Below are 17,570 nucleotides of genomic sequence, written 5' to 3'. Positions count from 1 at the left end.
CTCCCGTTGCGGAGCACAGGCTCCGGACGCGCAGGCTCAGCGGCCATGGCTCACGGGCCCAGCCGCTCCGCGGCATGTGGTATCTTCCCGGACTGGGGCACAAACCCGTGTCCCCTGCATCGGCAGGCGGACTCTCAACCACTGCGCCACCAGGGAAGCCCAAGAAAATATTATTTTTAAAATAAGGTGAATTTAAAAAAATGTTAATACCCCCTTAAAAAGAACTTTCAGCACCAATTTTTATACAGAAACATTTGAACCTATTAAGTCACTTAGGAGATGTTCAAGATGGCGGAAGAGTAAGACGTGGAGGTCACCTTCCTCCCCACAGATACATCAGAAATACACCTACACGTGGAACAACTCCTACAGAACACCTACTGAACGCTGGCAGAAGACCTCAGACCTCCCAAAAAGCAAGAAACTCCCCACATACCTGGGTAGGGCAAAAGAAAAAGAATAAACAGAGACAAAAGGATAGGGACAGGACCTGCACCAGTGGGAGGGAGCTGTGAAGGAGGTAAGGTTTCCACACATTAGGAAGCCCCTTTGCGGGCAGAGACTGCAGGGGACGGAGTGGGGAAGCTTCGTAGCCGCGGAGGAGAGCACAGCCACAGGGGTGCAGAGGGCAAAGTGGAGAGATTCCCTCACAGAGGATCGGTGCCGACCAGCACGCACCAGCCCGAGAGGCTTGTCTGCTTATCTGCCGGGGCGGGCGGGGCTGCGAGCTGAGGCTCGGGCTTCGGTCGGATCCAGGGAGAGGACTGGGGTTGGCTGCGTGAACACAGCCTGAAGGGGGCTAGTGAGCCACAGCTAGCTGGGACGGAGTCTGGGAAAAAGTCTGGAGCTGCCAGAGAGGCAAGAGACCATTGTTTTGGGGTGCCGAGGAGAGGGGAATCAGAGCACTGCCTAAACAAGCTCCAGAGACAGGCGCAAGCCGCGGCTATCAGTGCGGACCCCAGAGACGGGCATGAGACACTAAGGCAGCCGCTGCAGCCACCAAGAAGCCTGTGTGTGAGCACAGGTCACTATCCACACCTCCCCTCCCGGGAGCCCATGCAGCCCACCACTGCCAGGGTCCCGTGATCCAGGGACAACCTCCCCGGGAGAACACACGGTGCGCCTCAGGCTGTTGCAACGTCACGCCGGCCTCTGCCGCCACAGGCTCGCCCCGCATTCTGTACCCCTCCGTCCCACTGGCCTGAGTGAGCCAGAGCCCCCGAATCAGCTGCTACTTTAACCCCTTCCTGTCTGAGTGAAGAACAGACGACCTCCGGCGACCTACATGCAGAGGCGGGGCCAAATCCAAAACTGAACCCCAGGAGCTGTGCAAACAAAGAAGAGAAAGGGAAATCTCTCCCAGCAGCCTCAGGAGCAGCGGATTAAATCTCCACAGTCAACTTGATGTACCCTGCATCTGTGGAATACCTAAATAGACAATGAATCATCCCAAACTGAGGAGGTGGATTTTGGGAGCAACGATATATATATATTTTTCCTTCTTCCCTTTTTGTGAGTGTGTATGTGTATGCTTCTATGCTTCGTTGTGTGATTTTGTCTGTACAGCTTTGCTTTTACCATTTGTCCTAGGGTTCTGTCTGTCCGTAGTTTTTTCTTCTTAGTATAGTTTTTAGCACTGTTATCTTGGTGGATTTGTTTTTTGGTTTGGTTGCTCTCTTCTTTCTTTTCTTTTCTTAATTACTTTTAATTTTTCTTCATTTTTAATAATTATTTTTTATTTTAATAACTTTATTTTATCTTACTTTTTTCTTCCTTTCTTTCTTTTTCCCCCCTTTTCTTCTGAGCCTTGTGGCTGACAGGCTCTCGGTGCTCCGGCCAGGAGTCAGGCCTGTGTCTCTGAGGTGAGAGAGCCAAGTTCAGGACATTGGTCCACAAGAGACTTCCCAGCTCCACGTAATATCAAACGGTGAAAATATCCCAGAGATCTCCACCTCAACGCTAAGACCCAGCTTCACTCAACAACCAGCAAGCTACAGTGCTGGACACCCTATGCCAAACAACTAGCAAGACAGGAACACAACCCCACCCATTAGCACAGAGGCTGCCTAAAATCATAATAAGGTCACAGACACCCCAAACATACCACTGGACGTGGTCCTGCCCACCAGAAAGACAAGATCCAGCCTCATTCACCAGAACACAGGCACTAGTCCCCTCCACCAGGAAGCATACACAACCCACTGAACCAACCTTAGCCACTGGGGACAGACACCAAAAACAACGGGAACTATGAACCTGCAGCCTGCAAAAAGGAGACCCCAAACACAGTAAGTTAAGCAAAATGAGAAGACAGAGAAACACACAGCAGATGAAGAAGCAAGGTAAAAACTCAACAGACCTAACAAACGAAGAGGAAATAGGCAGTCTACCTGAAAAAAAAAAATCAGAGTAATGATAGTAAAGATGATCCAAAATCCTGGAAATAGAATGGAGAAAATACAATGTTTAACAAGGACCTAGAAAAATTAAAGAGCAAACAATGATGAACAATGCAATAAATGAAATTAAAAATTCTGTAGAAGGAATCAATAGCAGAATAACTGAGGCAAAAGAATGGACAAGTGACCTGGAAGATAAAATAGTGAAAATAACTATTGCAGAGCAGAATAAAGAAAAAAGAACGAAAAGAATTGAGGACATTCTCAGGGACAACATTAAACACACCAACATTCAAATTATAGGGGTTCCAGAAGAAGAAGAGAAAAAAAAAGGGACTGAGAAAATATTTGAAGAGATTATAACTTGAAAACTTCCCTAATATGGGAAAGGAAATAGCCAATCAAGTCCAGGAAGCACAGAGAGTCCCATACAGGATAAGTCCAAGGAGAAACAAGACACATACTAATCAAACTATCAAAAATTGAATACAAAGAAAAAATATTAAAAGCAGCAAGGGAAAAACAACAAATAACACATAAGGGAAACCCCATAAGGTTAACAGCTGATCTTTCAGCAGAGACTCTGAAAGCCAGAAGGGAGTGGCAGGGCATATTTAAAGTGACGAAAGGGAACAGCCTACAACCAAGATTACTCTATCCAGTAAGGATCTCATTCAGATTTGACAGAGAAATTAAAACCTTTACAGACAAGCAAAAGCTAAGAGAATTCAGCACCACCAAACCAGCTTTACAACAAATGCTAAAGGAACTTCTCTAGGCAGGAAACACAAGAGAAGGAAAAGACCTACAATAACGAACCCAAAACAATTAATAAAATGTTAATAGGCACATACATATTGATAATTACCTTAAATGTAAATGGATTAAATGCTCCCACCAAAAGACACAGATTGGCTGAATGGATACAAAAACAAGACCCACATATATGCTGTCTACAAGAGACCCACTTCAGACCTAGGGACACATACAGACCACAAGTGAGGGGATGGAAACAGATATTCCATGCAAATGGAAATCAAAAGAAAGCTGGAGTAGCTATTCTCATATCAGACAAAATAGACTTTAAAATAAAGACTATTACAAGAGACAAAGAAGGACACTACATAATGATCAAGGGATCAATCCAAGAAGGAGAAATAACAATTGTAAATATTTATGAACCCAACATAGGAGCACCTCAATACAAAAGGCAAATGCTAACAGCCATAAAAAGGGGATATCAACAGTAACACAATCAGAGTAGGGGACTTTAACACCCCACTTTCACCAATGGACAGATCATCCAAAATGAAAATAAATAAGGAAACACAAGCTTTAAAAGACACATTAAACAAGATGGACTAAATTGATATATATAGGACATTCCATCCAAAAACAACAGAATACACTTTCTTCTCAAGTGCTCATGGAACATTCTCCAGGGTAAATCATATCTTGGGTCACAAATCAAGCCTTGGTAAATTTAAGAAAATTGAAATCGTATCAAGTATCTTCTGACCAAAATGCTATGAGAGTAGATATCAATTACAGGAAAAAATCTGTAAAAAATACAAACACATAGAGGCTAAAAAATACACTACTTAATAACCAAGAGATCACTGAAGAAATCAAAAAGGAAATCAAAAATACCTAGAAACAAATGACAATGAAAACACGACAACCCAAAGCCTATGGGATGCAGCAAAAGCAGTTCTAAGAGGGAAGTTTATAGCAATACAATCCTACCTGAAGAGACAAGAAACATCTCAAATAAACAACCTAACCTTACACCTAAAGCAATTAGAGAAAGAAGAGCAAAAAACCCCCAAAGTTAGCAGAAGGAAAGAAATCATAAATATCAGAAATAAATGAAGGAAACGAGAGCAAAGATCAATAAAACTAAAAGCTGGGTCTTTGAGAAGATAAACAAAATTGATAAAACACTAGCCAGACTGATGAAGAAAAAAAGGGAGAAGACTCAAACCAATAGAATTAGAAATGAAAAAGGAGAAGTAACAACTGACACTGCAGAAATACAAAGGATCATGAGGGATTACTGCAAGCAACTATATGCCAATAAAATGAACAACCTGGAAGAAATGGACAAATTCTTAGAAAAACACAACCTTCTGAGACTGAACCAGGAAGAAATAAAAATATAAACAGACCAGTGCTTCCCTGCTGGTGCAGCGGTTGAGAGTCCGCCTGCTGATGCAGGGGACACGGGTTCGTGCCCTGGTCTGGGAGGATCCCACATGCCGTGGAGCGGCTGGGCCCGTGAGCCATGGCCGCTGAGCCTGCATGTCCGGAGCCTGTGCTCCACAGCGGGAGAGACCACAGTAGTGAGAGGCCTGCGTACCGCAAAAACAAAAACAAAAACAAACAAAAAAATATATATAAACAGACCAATCACAAGCACTGAAATTGAGACTGTGATTAAAAATCTTCCAACAAACAAAAGCCCAGGGCCAGATGGCTTCACAGGTGAATTCTATCAAACCTTCAGAGAAGAGCTAACACCTATCCTTCTCAAACTCTTCCAAAATATAGCAGAGGGAGGAACACTCCCAAACTCATTCTATGAGGCCACCATCACCCTGATACCAAAACCAGACACAGATGTCAGAAAGAAAGATAACTATAGGCCAATATCACTGATGAACATAGATGCAAAAATCCTCAACAAAATATTAGCAAACAGAATCCAACAGCACGTTAAAAGGATCATACACCATGATCAAGTGGGGTTTATCCCAGGAATGCAAGGATTCTTCAGTATATGCAAAACAATCAAATGTGATACACCATATTAACAAATAGAAGGAGAAAAGCCATAAGATCATCTCAATAGATGCAGAAAAAGCTTTTGACAAAATTCACTACCCATTTATGATAAAAACCCTCGAGAAAGTTGGCATAGAGGGAAGACACCTCAACATAATAAAGGCCATATATGACAAACCCACAGCCAACATTGTTCTCAATGGTGAAAAACCAAAACCATTTCCACTAAGATCAGGAACAAGAGAAGGTCGCCCACTCTCACCACTATTATTCAACACAGTTTTGGAAGTTTTAGCCACAGCAATCAGAGAAGAAAAAGAAATAAAAGGAATCCAAATCGGAAAAGAAGTAGTAAAACGGTCACTGTTTCCAAATGGCATGATACTATACATAGAGAATCCTAAAGATGCTACCAGAAAACTACTAGAGCTAATCAATGCAGTTGGTAAAGTAGCAGGATACAAAATTAATACACAGAAATCTCTTGCACTCCTATACACTAATGATGAAAAATCTGAAAGAGAAATTAAGAAACACTCCCATTTACCATTGCAACAAAAAGAATAAAATATCTAGGAATAAACCTACCTAAGGAGGAGAAAGACTTGTACTCAGGAAACTATAAAACACTGATGAAAGAAATTAAAGATGATACAAACAGATGGAGAGATATGCGATGCTCTTGGATTGGAAGAATCAACACTGTGAAAATGACTATACTACCCAAAGCAATTTACAGATTCAATGCAGTCCCTATCAAACTACCAGTAGCATTTGTCACAGAACTAGAACAAAAAATTTCACAATTTGTATGGAAACACAGAAGACCCCGAATAGCCAAAGCAATCTTGAGAATGAAAAACGGAGCTGGAGGAATCAGGCTCTTGGACTTCAGACTATACTACAAAGCTACAGTAATCAAGACAGTATGGTACTGGCAGAAAAACAGAAAGACAGATCAATGGAACAGAATAGAAAGCCCAGAGAAAAACCCACGCACATATGGTCACCTTATCTTTTTTTTTTTTTTTTTGTGGTACGCGGGCCTCTCACTGTTGTGGCCTCTCCCGTTGCGGAGCACAGGCTCCGGACAGGTAGGCTCAGCAGCCATGGCTCACGGGCCCCACCGCTCCGCGGCATGTGGGATCTTCCCAGACCGGGGCACGAACCCACGTCCCCTGCATCGGCAGGCGGACTCTCAACCACTGCGCCACCAGGGAAGCCCTGGTCACCTTATCTTTGATAAAGGAGGCAGGAATGTACAGTGGAGAAAGGACAGCCTCTTCAATAAGTGGTGCTGGGAAAACTGGACAGGTACATGTAAAACAATGAAATTAGTACATTCCCTAACACCATACACAAACGTAAACTGAAAGTGGATGAAATACCTAAATGTAAGGCCAGACACTAACAAACTCTTAGAGGAAAACATAGGCAGAACACTCTATGACATAAATCACAGCAAGACCCTTTTTGACCCACCTCCTAGAAAAATGGAATTAAAAACAAAAATAAACAAATGGGACCTAATGAAACCTAAAAGCTTTTGCACAGCAAAGGAAACCATAAACAAGATGAAAAGACAACCCTCAGAATGGGAGAAAATATTTGCAAATGAACCAACTGACAAAGGATTAATCTCCAAAATATACAAGCAGCTCATGCAGCTCAATATCATAAAAGAAAACAACCCAATCCAAAAATGGGCAGGAGACATAAATAGACATTTCTCCAAAGAAGTTGTACAGATTGCCAACAAACACATGAAAGAATGCTCAACATTACTAATCATTAGAGAAATGCAAATGAAAACTACAATGAGGTATCACCTCACACCACTCAGAATGGCCATCATCAAAAAATCTACAAACAATAAATGCTGGAGAGGGTGTGGAGAAAAGGGAACCCTCTTGCACTGTTGGTGGGAATGTAAATTGATACAGCCACTATGGAGAACAGTATGGAGGTTCCTTAAAAAAGTAAAAATAGAACTACCATATTACCCAGCAATCCTACTACCAGGCATATACCCTGAGAAAACCATAATTCAAAAAGAGTCATGTACCACAATGCTCATTGCAGCTGTATTTACAATAGCCAGGACATGGAAGCAACCTAAGTGTCCATTGACAGATGAATGGATAAGGACGATGTGGCACATACAGGCAATGGAATAATTACTCAGCCATAAAAAGAAACGAAATGGAGTTATTTGTAGTGAGGTGGATGGACCTAGAGCCTGTCATACAGAGTGAAGTAAGTCAAAAAGAGAAAAACAAACACCGTATGCTAACACATATATATGGAATCTAAAAAAAGAAAAAAAAAGGTTATGCATAACCTAGGGGCAAGACAGGAATAAAGACGCAGACATAGAGAATGGACTTGAGGACATGGGGAGGGGGGAGGGTAAGCTGGGACAAAGTGAGAGAGTGGCACGGACTTATATATACTACCAAATGTAAAATTGATAGCTAGCGGGAAGCAGCCGCATAGCACAGAGAGATCAGCTCGGTGCTTTGTGACCACCTAGAGGGGTGGGATAGGGAGGGTGGAAGCGAGACACAAGAGGGAGTAGATATGGGAATATATGTATATGTATAGCTGATTCACTTTGCTATAAAGCAGAAACTAACACACCATTGTAAAGCAATTATCCTCCAATAATGATGTTAACAAAAATAAAATAAAAACCACCACCAAAAAAAGAAAAGTCATTTAATTGCCATTAATCTCGCCTGTCTATCATTGTACATTTGCTTGTGATATCCACCTTCGATTGATCTTCAATACTGCAACTACCTTAGTTTTCCTAAGACATTACACTTAATTATAAAGGGCCTACCACATCATGTCAAAATTCTGCAAGATATATGACTCCACACAAAGTTTGGTCCTATCACACCATATTTTCTACTATTATCCTCAAATAAAACCTCATGTACCGTGTCATAATAATTACGAGAATGTAGGCTATGGAGTCAGTCTGTCTTGAGGTTGAGTACTAGCTCCCCTATATGAGCCTGGGCAAGTTGCTTAACCCCTCTGTGCCTCAAGATATTGCTAATTAAAAGTATTTTACTAGGGACTTCCCAGGTGACACAGTGGTTCAGAATATGCCTGCCAATGCAGGGGACACTGGTTTGATCCCTGATCTGGGAAGATCCCACATGCCGCAGAGCAACTAAGCCCTGTGCCACAACTACTGAGCCTGTGCTCTAGAGCCTGCGAGCCACAACTACTGAAGCCTGCGCACCTAGAGCCCGTGCTCCACAACAAGAGAAGCCACTGCAATAAGAAGCCTGCGCACTGCAACGAAGAGTAGCCCCCGCTCGCTGCAACTAGAGAAAGCCCGCGTGCGGCAATGAAGACCCAATGCAGCCATAAATAAATAAAATTTTAAAAGTATTTTACTAATATAAAATAATGGTAGATTCATATAATCAAATATCACACTGAGAGATTTTATACTGTTAACTGCCACTATACATTAATCCATGTCACCATGCCATGTAAGCTTCTCTAGGAGATAAAACAATAACATCTCCTACTCCATAATTCTCCCTGTGCTAGTAAAGGAAAAAAAAATGCTGTGAATAAATACTATATGTAGAATAAGTAAATATACATTCCATAGCTGTTAATTCTTTTAACTAATAACTAAGTATACTAAGGTTCAACGATGTCAATTTTTTATATACCAGCTTAAAAGAGTTTGATTAGCTGAGGTATGAAATGTAGAAAGAAAAATGTTAGGAAGATGATATTACCCCCAACGCCATTCTCTTCCAAAAAACCAAATCCAAGGTTTTTCCTTCAAAAGCTAAATATGTAAACCAGTATTCAACAGTAAAGAAAGTAAAATCATAGTTCTTTAAAAATACAGAATTCTTTAAAAAGTTAAAAATTTACCATCTGTCACACTAGACTGATCTTTCTCTCTCTTTTTCTTGTCTTTTTTTTCTATCTCCCTTTTGATCTTTATTAATTTCTGTGCTACCTAATTTCAAATTGATAAAGTTAGTTTGACAATTTTTTTCCCTATAGCTTAAGGGTTTAACCATATGGATGACTTTATAAATGATTAAATTATCACTTAAACAATTCTCACACGTTACCTAAAATCATTAACTGAAATAGGATTACGTTCCCCAAGCTAAAAAAGCCTAGTTTTATCAATGCTATTGATCACTAGCATAAGAGGGACATACTAGAGAAGGTGGAACATAAGTAGAAATTTTATTTCTTACTTGCTTCCTCAAGAAACTGAAATAATTTCTGAAGCTAAACTGGGATAATTCCTACTATAGTTAATTTGCTATGTTGAAAAATTATCAAGAGAATGGAGGATTTTAATAAATATTCTATCTCAAACATTCATGAAGTGGAACCCCCTTTTCTCTTCCGGATTAAGGATATTCTTGATTACCTTGCTCCAAACATTTAGACTATCTTAAAACTCTAGAGGTACCTCCATTTCCTGCGGTCTCATTCAAAACAGACTGTTCAAAGGCTTAAACATAAAGAGTTACAGACACCAGTTCTTCTACTAACTTTGAAGCAGCAATGGTAGATGGTAACATCCATATTACAAATGATCAACATCTGACTCTGACCAACATTTACGAAGTAAGTAAGGTACGTTGAACTTGTCTTATTTCATTTATTTTTTTAAGATCCCAAATTAAAATTGTTTCTATGTCTCAGCTTGAAATGAATGTTCTAATGCTGCTGTATACAAACAAGCATAAGGAACACTATAGTTCTCTGCTCTTACAAAACCTATGAGATGTAAGTTGCAACATCTCTCAGTGTTAACTTTTTCCCTTTGTGTAAATACTTAATAAAATGTACTGAAGAAAAGACAAACACACTAAATAATTAACTTGATCCCCCCAAACGTATAAATAACTTTAATTGACGGCAATTTCAGAAGTGGAAAAATCAGCAGAATTGCATTTTATCCCTCACCCCTTTAGGAATCACAGAATTAATGAGTAGTAGTAACACCTTACATTTATAAGAGCTCTATGACTGACAAATAACTTCTAATTGAAGTAATTGTAAATTCACATGTGTTTGTAAGAAACAATACAGAGATCCCTTGTACATGTAATTTGATTTGAACACAGAAAATATTAAGAAATACTGAAGACAAAATAGCAGTGATACAACAAACTTGAATATCTTTATGATCATATGTATTTTATTTCTTACAAGTGCTACTTTTGATGTGAAAAGTGAGTTATTAAGCTCATGGTGGAATTATCAATTTATAAAAAAATAAAAATATGGATAGGTTTATTAGAATAATGAGATACTAGCCACAAATCCTTCAATTTAAAAATAACATTTTACAAATATATTGACGTTCCAAAATTGCTCTGTTAGCACCATCTATTTATGAAAGCTTTGTTCTTACTACTCAACAAAGTAACGTTCAAATCATTTTTAAAGGATTTTCATCTCCTCAAGTTGCTCTCTCAATGAGACCAAAAAGATATGGTTTAAAAAAATTGTTTCTTCTAGTACCCCACTATTGAGATATAAACTATCTCAATATGATGAATTATAAATTAATTCCATTTTTCAGAAAGACCACAGGGAAGTAGAGGCAGTTATGACATGAAAATTGATTTGGAACTTGACAAATATATTTTTCCTAAAGACATAATGAGTATGTTCCTAGATTAGTCCCTAAAAGCATATTAATTTCACAATTGCTGAAACACATTCCTGATAGAATTATTTCTGTCATCCTAACCATAAATTACAGAGCATTTCCTCATCTGTGTACCCTTTAACACCTGGTATTTCTGACTTGGTACTTCGTACACAGTGCTCAGGTGAATGACCACATTATTAAACCATACCCCTAATGGGGGACATTTAAGTAGCTTCTTTGAGCTCCTGTTTTAAATAACAACAACAACAAATTTATGTATAGTCTTTGATTATTCAGGGTCTGGCTAGTCACAGGATTTGGTAATCTTTCTTCAGAAGAAAAGTTCATAAAAGAAGAGATTGACAGAAATAGTTAAATAGACATTCATTAAAATGAATGAATACCTAGAAAAATTTTTAAAAAGTATTTAAGTATTATTATTTATTTAAAAATAAATCTCACCTGAAAGAACTCATATTTTAAAATGAAAATGCAATCTTAAAATGTTCAAATTAGTCAATCAATTTTATTATGTCAGACGATAAAGTTCTATCAATTAAAGGGCAATTCAAAAGCATTTAAAATATAACTAATCTTTTGAATTAAAAACAGATACTTACCAAGTGGAGCTTTGAGAAAACGCCGCTCAATGCCCTGCTCTATTTGAAAGAGTGCCATTGCAAGATAATGAACCACGTTGCTCACTGACTGCGGTGTACTTGCATTAGTTGAGACAGTACTCGGAGATTCTGTTTTTATGCCCAAAAGTCTACAATTAAAACATTGAACAGTGAGGACAGGGATTATCTTATTCCCCATAGCACCACAGAAAGTTTTGTTAAGAGCAAGTCTTCAATCGAATCCACAAAATAAAGAATAGGCAATTAAGGAATACTTGAAAAACATTCCCAGTTTAAATGTGTCATATCTACAGCCACATATAACAAGGATCTCACACGCAGGGGTGCAGGTACAGTGACTCACAGTATTTTCTCTCCTCCCAGTAACTCAGAATATGATTGATAAGGCTGGGCTAAGAATTCTTTCTCTGAAGCAAACTTGAATAAGTAGAGAGTACTGTACAAAGCAAGCCAGTTCCATCTTTCAGAGAATTTTTAAATTTCGGGTAAGGCATTTACTAATACAAATTAGCTTTCAGCTTTCTTTCCTAAACCATAGGTCTTTCTGCTGATTTTCAAAAGTACATATATATATTTCAAACTATGATTGCCTTCAAGGTCTTATATGTTGAAGAAATCTTGGAAACAGAATAAAAGAATAAAATTATATTTATATTTGTCATAAAAATTTCCCATCAAAGTATATATCTAATATTTTAACCCATGGTTGTATTTTCTTTTTCCATTTATCATTAATTTTCAGATTATTTCATACTTTTCTATGTTGTGCTATAAAGATCATATTCACCAAAAAAAATTGAAGAGTTTTATAGTACTTAAAAACACTATTAGGTGAAACTTGAATCCACTTATTCATCCAAATGCTTACTTACATCTGTGTAAGAAATAGTTTCCCTCAATCTCTAGGAGTTCTCATAAGCTAATAGGAAAGGGAGATAAAAACATGAATCAAGAGCTAAACTAACTATCAAGTCATTTAAGGACGTTACAAGGGCAGATATCGAGAGGAGGGAAGGTGGATGAGACAAAGCTTAGGGGAAAGGTTTCAGGACCTTAAGGGATAAGTATCTCAGGCAGCTTATCTCTGTTTCTCGTGCTTCAACTTTTACTTATAGCTGCCTCCTAACTAACCAGTTCCTTCGCCTCCAATCTTACTCCCTTTGCAATAAATCTCCATGCTGCAGCTAAAACGATCATTAGAATGGACTTGAGAATACGGGGAGGGGGAAGGGTAAGCTGGGACGAAGTGAGAGAGTGGCATGGACTTATATATACTACCAGACGTAAAATAGATAGCTAGTGGGAAGCAGCCGCATAGCACAGGGAGATCAGCTTGGTGCTTTGTGACCACCTAGCGGGGTGGGATAGGGAGGGTGGGAGGGAGACGCAAGAGGGAGGAGATACGGGGATGTATGTATACGTATAGCTGATTCACTTTGCTATAAAGCAGAAACTAACACACCATTGTAAAGCAATTATACTCCAATAAAGATGTTAAAAAAAAAAAAAAAGTACAAGCTCATTCACTCAAAGCCTTTGGTATAATGTCTTCCCTCCCAGTCTCATATCCTTTCCACCTTTAGGTCTCAGGTTCACAGTCACTTCCTCTTGCACTTCCTTTGCTGTTTTCCATATTCTACCAAGATAAGAAGCCCTCCTATGTGTTACATCTGCATTGGGTATTTACTACCAGAACTCTGACCCTGTTCTATAATTGTTAGCTTAATGTCTCTCCACCATTTCCTTCTAGACAATAAAACTTATCCTTAAGGGCAGATACTATCCAAAATAACTCTGAAAAAGTAAAAGTATCTGTCTATAGATAAATAGGTTCTGACTAATGGCTCAAATAATATTTTAGTCTATTACAGTTTACTAAGTATTCCTACAGAAAAGACAAATGGATAGTGTAAAGCTACTTTCTGAAATTAATAAAACCTTAAGTTCAAAGAGTTTTTAAAAACTTGAGTAACTATCAATATCATTATCCTAACAAGGTGTCTTTCAGCTGCTTTAGTACTAAGTGGAGTGACAGAGAACCTGTGGTTTAGCAAAATCATCACTTCAGTGGTTACAAATATTAAGGTCCTCACAATAAGATTTTAAAACAATTTTTTGAAGAAAAAGAAACATTTACTTAAAAAAAAGAGTATAAAATGGCAAGGAAAAGTGATGATTACTTTAGAAAATCCTTTTTGTACCTGTCTTTTACTATGACCTTTGCTTGCTCATCAATTTCCATCTCCTCTACATCTTCATTCACAGTTTTAATTATACCATTTTCCTTGTTTTCCTCATTTAACAGCTCATACCGTCCACTTTCTAATGCTGATCTCCAGATGTTTCGGTCTGTAACCTGTAACAAAAACCAAATTTACTAACCCTGAAAAATGACATATACTGTTCCTAAGAAGTATGAGGTTCAATGTACATATGAAAAAGTCATGAATATTCTAGAACAGATTGTGAATCAAAAAGGGGTCTAAAAATAAGGTTACTAAGTGGCCAAAATGGAATTCATATCATTCATAGATGGAAGCTTTAATACCTTACTCTCTATATAGTGAAATCATAAACAATTCTAAGATTGGTCACCTGACAGTAGCAAAAAAGTGACAGATGATAGCAAAGGAATGAACAGAACACACATACCAAGCATGAATTACTTACAGATTTTAAAAAGGTAACAAAGAAACCAATAAACAAACCAGACTCAGCAGAGGAGGCAGGAGCTAGTCAAGGAAGAAGAAAATATCCTTACACATTTCAACATCTCGGATGAAAATGCCATAAAACAGATACTTTTTAAACACCAAAAGTTAATATTAAAAAAGGTCAATTATGTTCATTAAATTCTGTTTAAGAAAGCAGATAGTCATATAGCATATTTAAGAAAGATTTCTATCTATATATAAACAATTTGATACAGGGGAATAAAGTTAGTTTTCATAAAAAAATATATCACTTCCTGGTATTTATTCAGAACACACATGCCTTGACTATATCAAATAAATTAACAAATATGGCCAATATTCTGGTAATTAGGCAAATTTAAAATGGGAGCAGGGACAAACCTTGATTGCTCCTAATGTTCCTTGGTAAATTCTGTCTTCAATATCCAAAAGAAAATCTCTCAGCCTCAACTCAAGCTGCCTTTCTGCAGACATCTGAGATGGATCATATGCATTGGAGGATCTTCCCCGACTATATGTAGGTTTGCTATCAGTTTGAGGTTTGTCTGAAATAGTTATCAAATATCTTTATTATTATTTTCTCATTAAAAAATACAATTACCCATCTGACTGTATGATTGTGAGACAATGGATATAAAAACACTCAGTAAATCCTCAAGTGTGGAGGGGGAAAAAAAAGGAGAAAATGTTTGCACACCATTTATCTGATAAGTGATTTGTATCTAGAATATGTAAAGAACTCTTACAACTCAATAAAAAGACAAATAATACAATTTAAAAATGTGCAAAGGATCTGAACATGCTTTTCTTTCTTTCTTTTTTTTTGGCTGAGTCGCGAGGCTCGCGGGGTCTTAGTTTGCCAACCAGGGGCCCACAACAGTGAAAGCTCTGAGTCCTAACCACTGGACCGCCAGGGAATTCCCCTGAACACACTTCGTATCAGACCATATCTTCCTTAAAGAAGATATACAAATGGCCAATAAGACCATGCGAAGATGCTCAAGATCATTAGTCATTTGGGAAATACACATCAAAACCACAATGAGATACCACTTCACACCTCTAGAATGGCTAGAATCAAAAAGTCAGGTAATAACAAGTGTTGACAGGGACATGGAGAAATTTTAACCCTCAATATAAAATGGTGAGCCACTTTAGGAAACAGTCTGGAAGTTCCTCAAATGATTAAACAGAATTACCATATGATCTAGTAATTTCACTCTTAGGTATATACCCAAGAGAAATGAAAACATGTGTCAGCAAAAATTTGTACACAAATGTTTACAGCAGCATTATCCGTAATAGCCAAGAGGTGGAAACAACAGAAATGTCCATCAACTAACATATGGATAAGTAAAATATAGTATACAATGAACATTAATTGGCCATAAAAGGGAATGAAGTACAACTTAAATGAACCTTGAAAACATTATGCTAAGTGAAAGAAGTCAATCACAAAAGACCATATACTATATGATACCAGTCATATAAAATATTCAAACAAGGAAATTTACAGTAACAGAAAATAGATTTGTGGTTGCTTAGGTCTACAGGGGTGGCAGCTAAAGGGTATGGGATTTCTTTCTGAGATGATGAAAATGTTCTAAAATTGACTGTGTGATGGTTGCACATATCTAAGAATATACAAAAAAACCACTGAATTGTACACTTTAAATGGGTGAATTGTACAGTGTTATGAATTAAAATCTCAGCTTTAAAGCTGTTAAAGAATTGCGATCAACAGTTTTTAATCCTGAAGAGAATTAAAGTAGTCATGGTAATAATATGACCCTAAATTTAAGAGTTCTCTACCTAGAAAATTTCATTTACACCTATAAATGCCTTACTGCTTTCTCTTATCTGTCATCAATAGACCAGCCATCAAATAAGAAATATTGCTACCTGATCTGTCCTTGCAGCCCATCTCCAAAGGCGTGATCACTAATGGAAACTGTCCCTGGACCCTCAGCCAAAACCTCTAGTGAGTGAACTCACTCATTATTAGATCTCAAAACCCGATGGTAACCTTACTGCCTCAGGTATTCAATCTACTGATCAAGGAATGAGATCAGGAAGAGTACATAACTTCTCACATTGTCAGCTGTGTTTCTCATAATCCAAATGGAAGCCAGTGGAATCTAGAAAACCTGATTTCTCTAACTGGCAAACTTTCCCTAACTTAGGAACTGAGAGCATAGTCCAAAGGAAAGAGAAGTTGTTTTAAACACAGCTCTAATAGTTTGAAAAATGTTTAATCCTGAGCCAGAGATTATTGGGAAAGAAAAATAAAGGAAATAGGTTCCATTGAAAATTTACCTGAAAAATGAAACTTCTCTTCAGAAAAACGGGCTAGCTGTGCACATATTCTGCGTTTCTCTTGCAACAAAGTTTCTTTTAAGGCACTTTCTCTATGTCCTCTAGAATTAAGAGCTTCAATAAGCTGGTCCAGCTGTTCACAAGAACTGTAAAAGCACCACCGATTTGGCTTATGCACTGGTTTTGGCAGCTGCACAGAATCATCACACGGACCTTGGTCAATGCTGGAGGTAGAGTCAGACATCAAAGAATCTCCAGTTTTAGTGGATACCTGAGGATCTTGAGGCTGTACATTATCCTGAAATGATGAAGATCTAGGCAACAGCATGTCTTCAGTGAGACCAGAATAATCCTCTTCAATAAACAATCCAGGAATAGAAGGGAAAATCCAATACCGCCTATACATGCGGTCGCGGCCCAAGGGGAAGATATTGGTACATGCTATGGCACTCTGGATTTTTTCTAAGAGCTCTTTCTCTTTTCGTTGGTGTTCCTGTTTTAAAGCTTCTTCCTCATCAGCAGTAAGAGGCTCTCTTGTTACACTGTTGACCTCTTCTTGCCTTGTACATTCTTTAAATCCATTTTGTCCCCTTTTCCCTATAATCGAAACAACCTTTGATCACCATCATCATACTTTAAATTTTCATTACAAAAATATGATACAAGCTACCCCAAGTTACTATACGTTTTGGACTAAACTGTATGTGCCACCCCCCATACCCCCAATTCATAGGTTGAAGTTCTAAACCCCAGTGTGACTGAATTTGGAGACAGGGCCTTTAACGAGGTGATTAAGGTTAAATGAGATCATAAGGGCAGGGCCCTAATCTGACAGGACTGGTGTCTTTAAGGAAGAGAGACCAGAGCTCCCTCTCCACTTGTGGGCACAGAGGAAAGGTCATGTGAGGACACAGTGAGAAGGTGCTATCACCAGCTGAGAGAGGCCTCACCAGAAATCAACCCTGCTTGATCAACCCACCTTGATCTTGTACTTCCAGCCTCCAGAACTGTGATGAAATAAATTTGTTGTTTAAGCCACCCAGTCTGTAATATTTTGTTATGGCAGCATAAA

The 17,570-nt window shown here is 38.4% G+C and overlaps 1 protein-coding gene across 1 annotated transcript in view; it reads right to left on the bottom strand.

Moving 5' to 3' along the window:
- Window positions 1-17,570, bottom strand: part of BAZ1A (bromodomain adjacent to zinc finger domain 1A) — a 93,212-nt gene that overhangs the window by 8,789 nt on the left and 66,853 nt on the right. The window contains exons 17-20 of the mRNA XM_067737706.1: window positions 16,499-17,095; window positions 14,564-14,727; window positions 13,691-13,845; window positions 11,469-11,617 (exon numbers count right to left, since the gene is read on the bottom strand). Coding sequence (XP_067593807.1) covers window positions 11,469-11,617; window positions 13,691-13,845; window positions 14,564-14,727; window positions 16,499-17,095 — 1,065 coding nt within the window. The remainder of the gene's footprint in view (window positions 1-11,468; window positions 11,618-13,690; window positions 13,846-14,563; window positions 14,728-16,498; window positions 17,096-17,570) is intronic.

This window comes from Pseudorca crassidens, chromosome 1 (genome assembly GCF_039906515.1).
Source record: "Pseudorca crassidens isolate mPseCra1 chromosome 1, mPseCra1.hap1, whole genome shotgun sequence".
NCBI classification, from domain to species: domain Eukaryota; kingdom Metazoa; phylum Chordata; class Mammalia; order Artiodactyla; family Delphinidae; genus Pseudorca; species Pseudorca crassidens.
The sequence above is the reverse complement of the archived record's forward strand: the minus strand, read 5'-3'. Positions and strand labels throughout refer to the sequence as shown.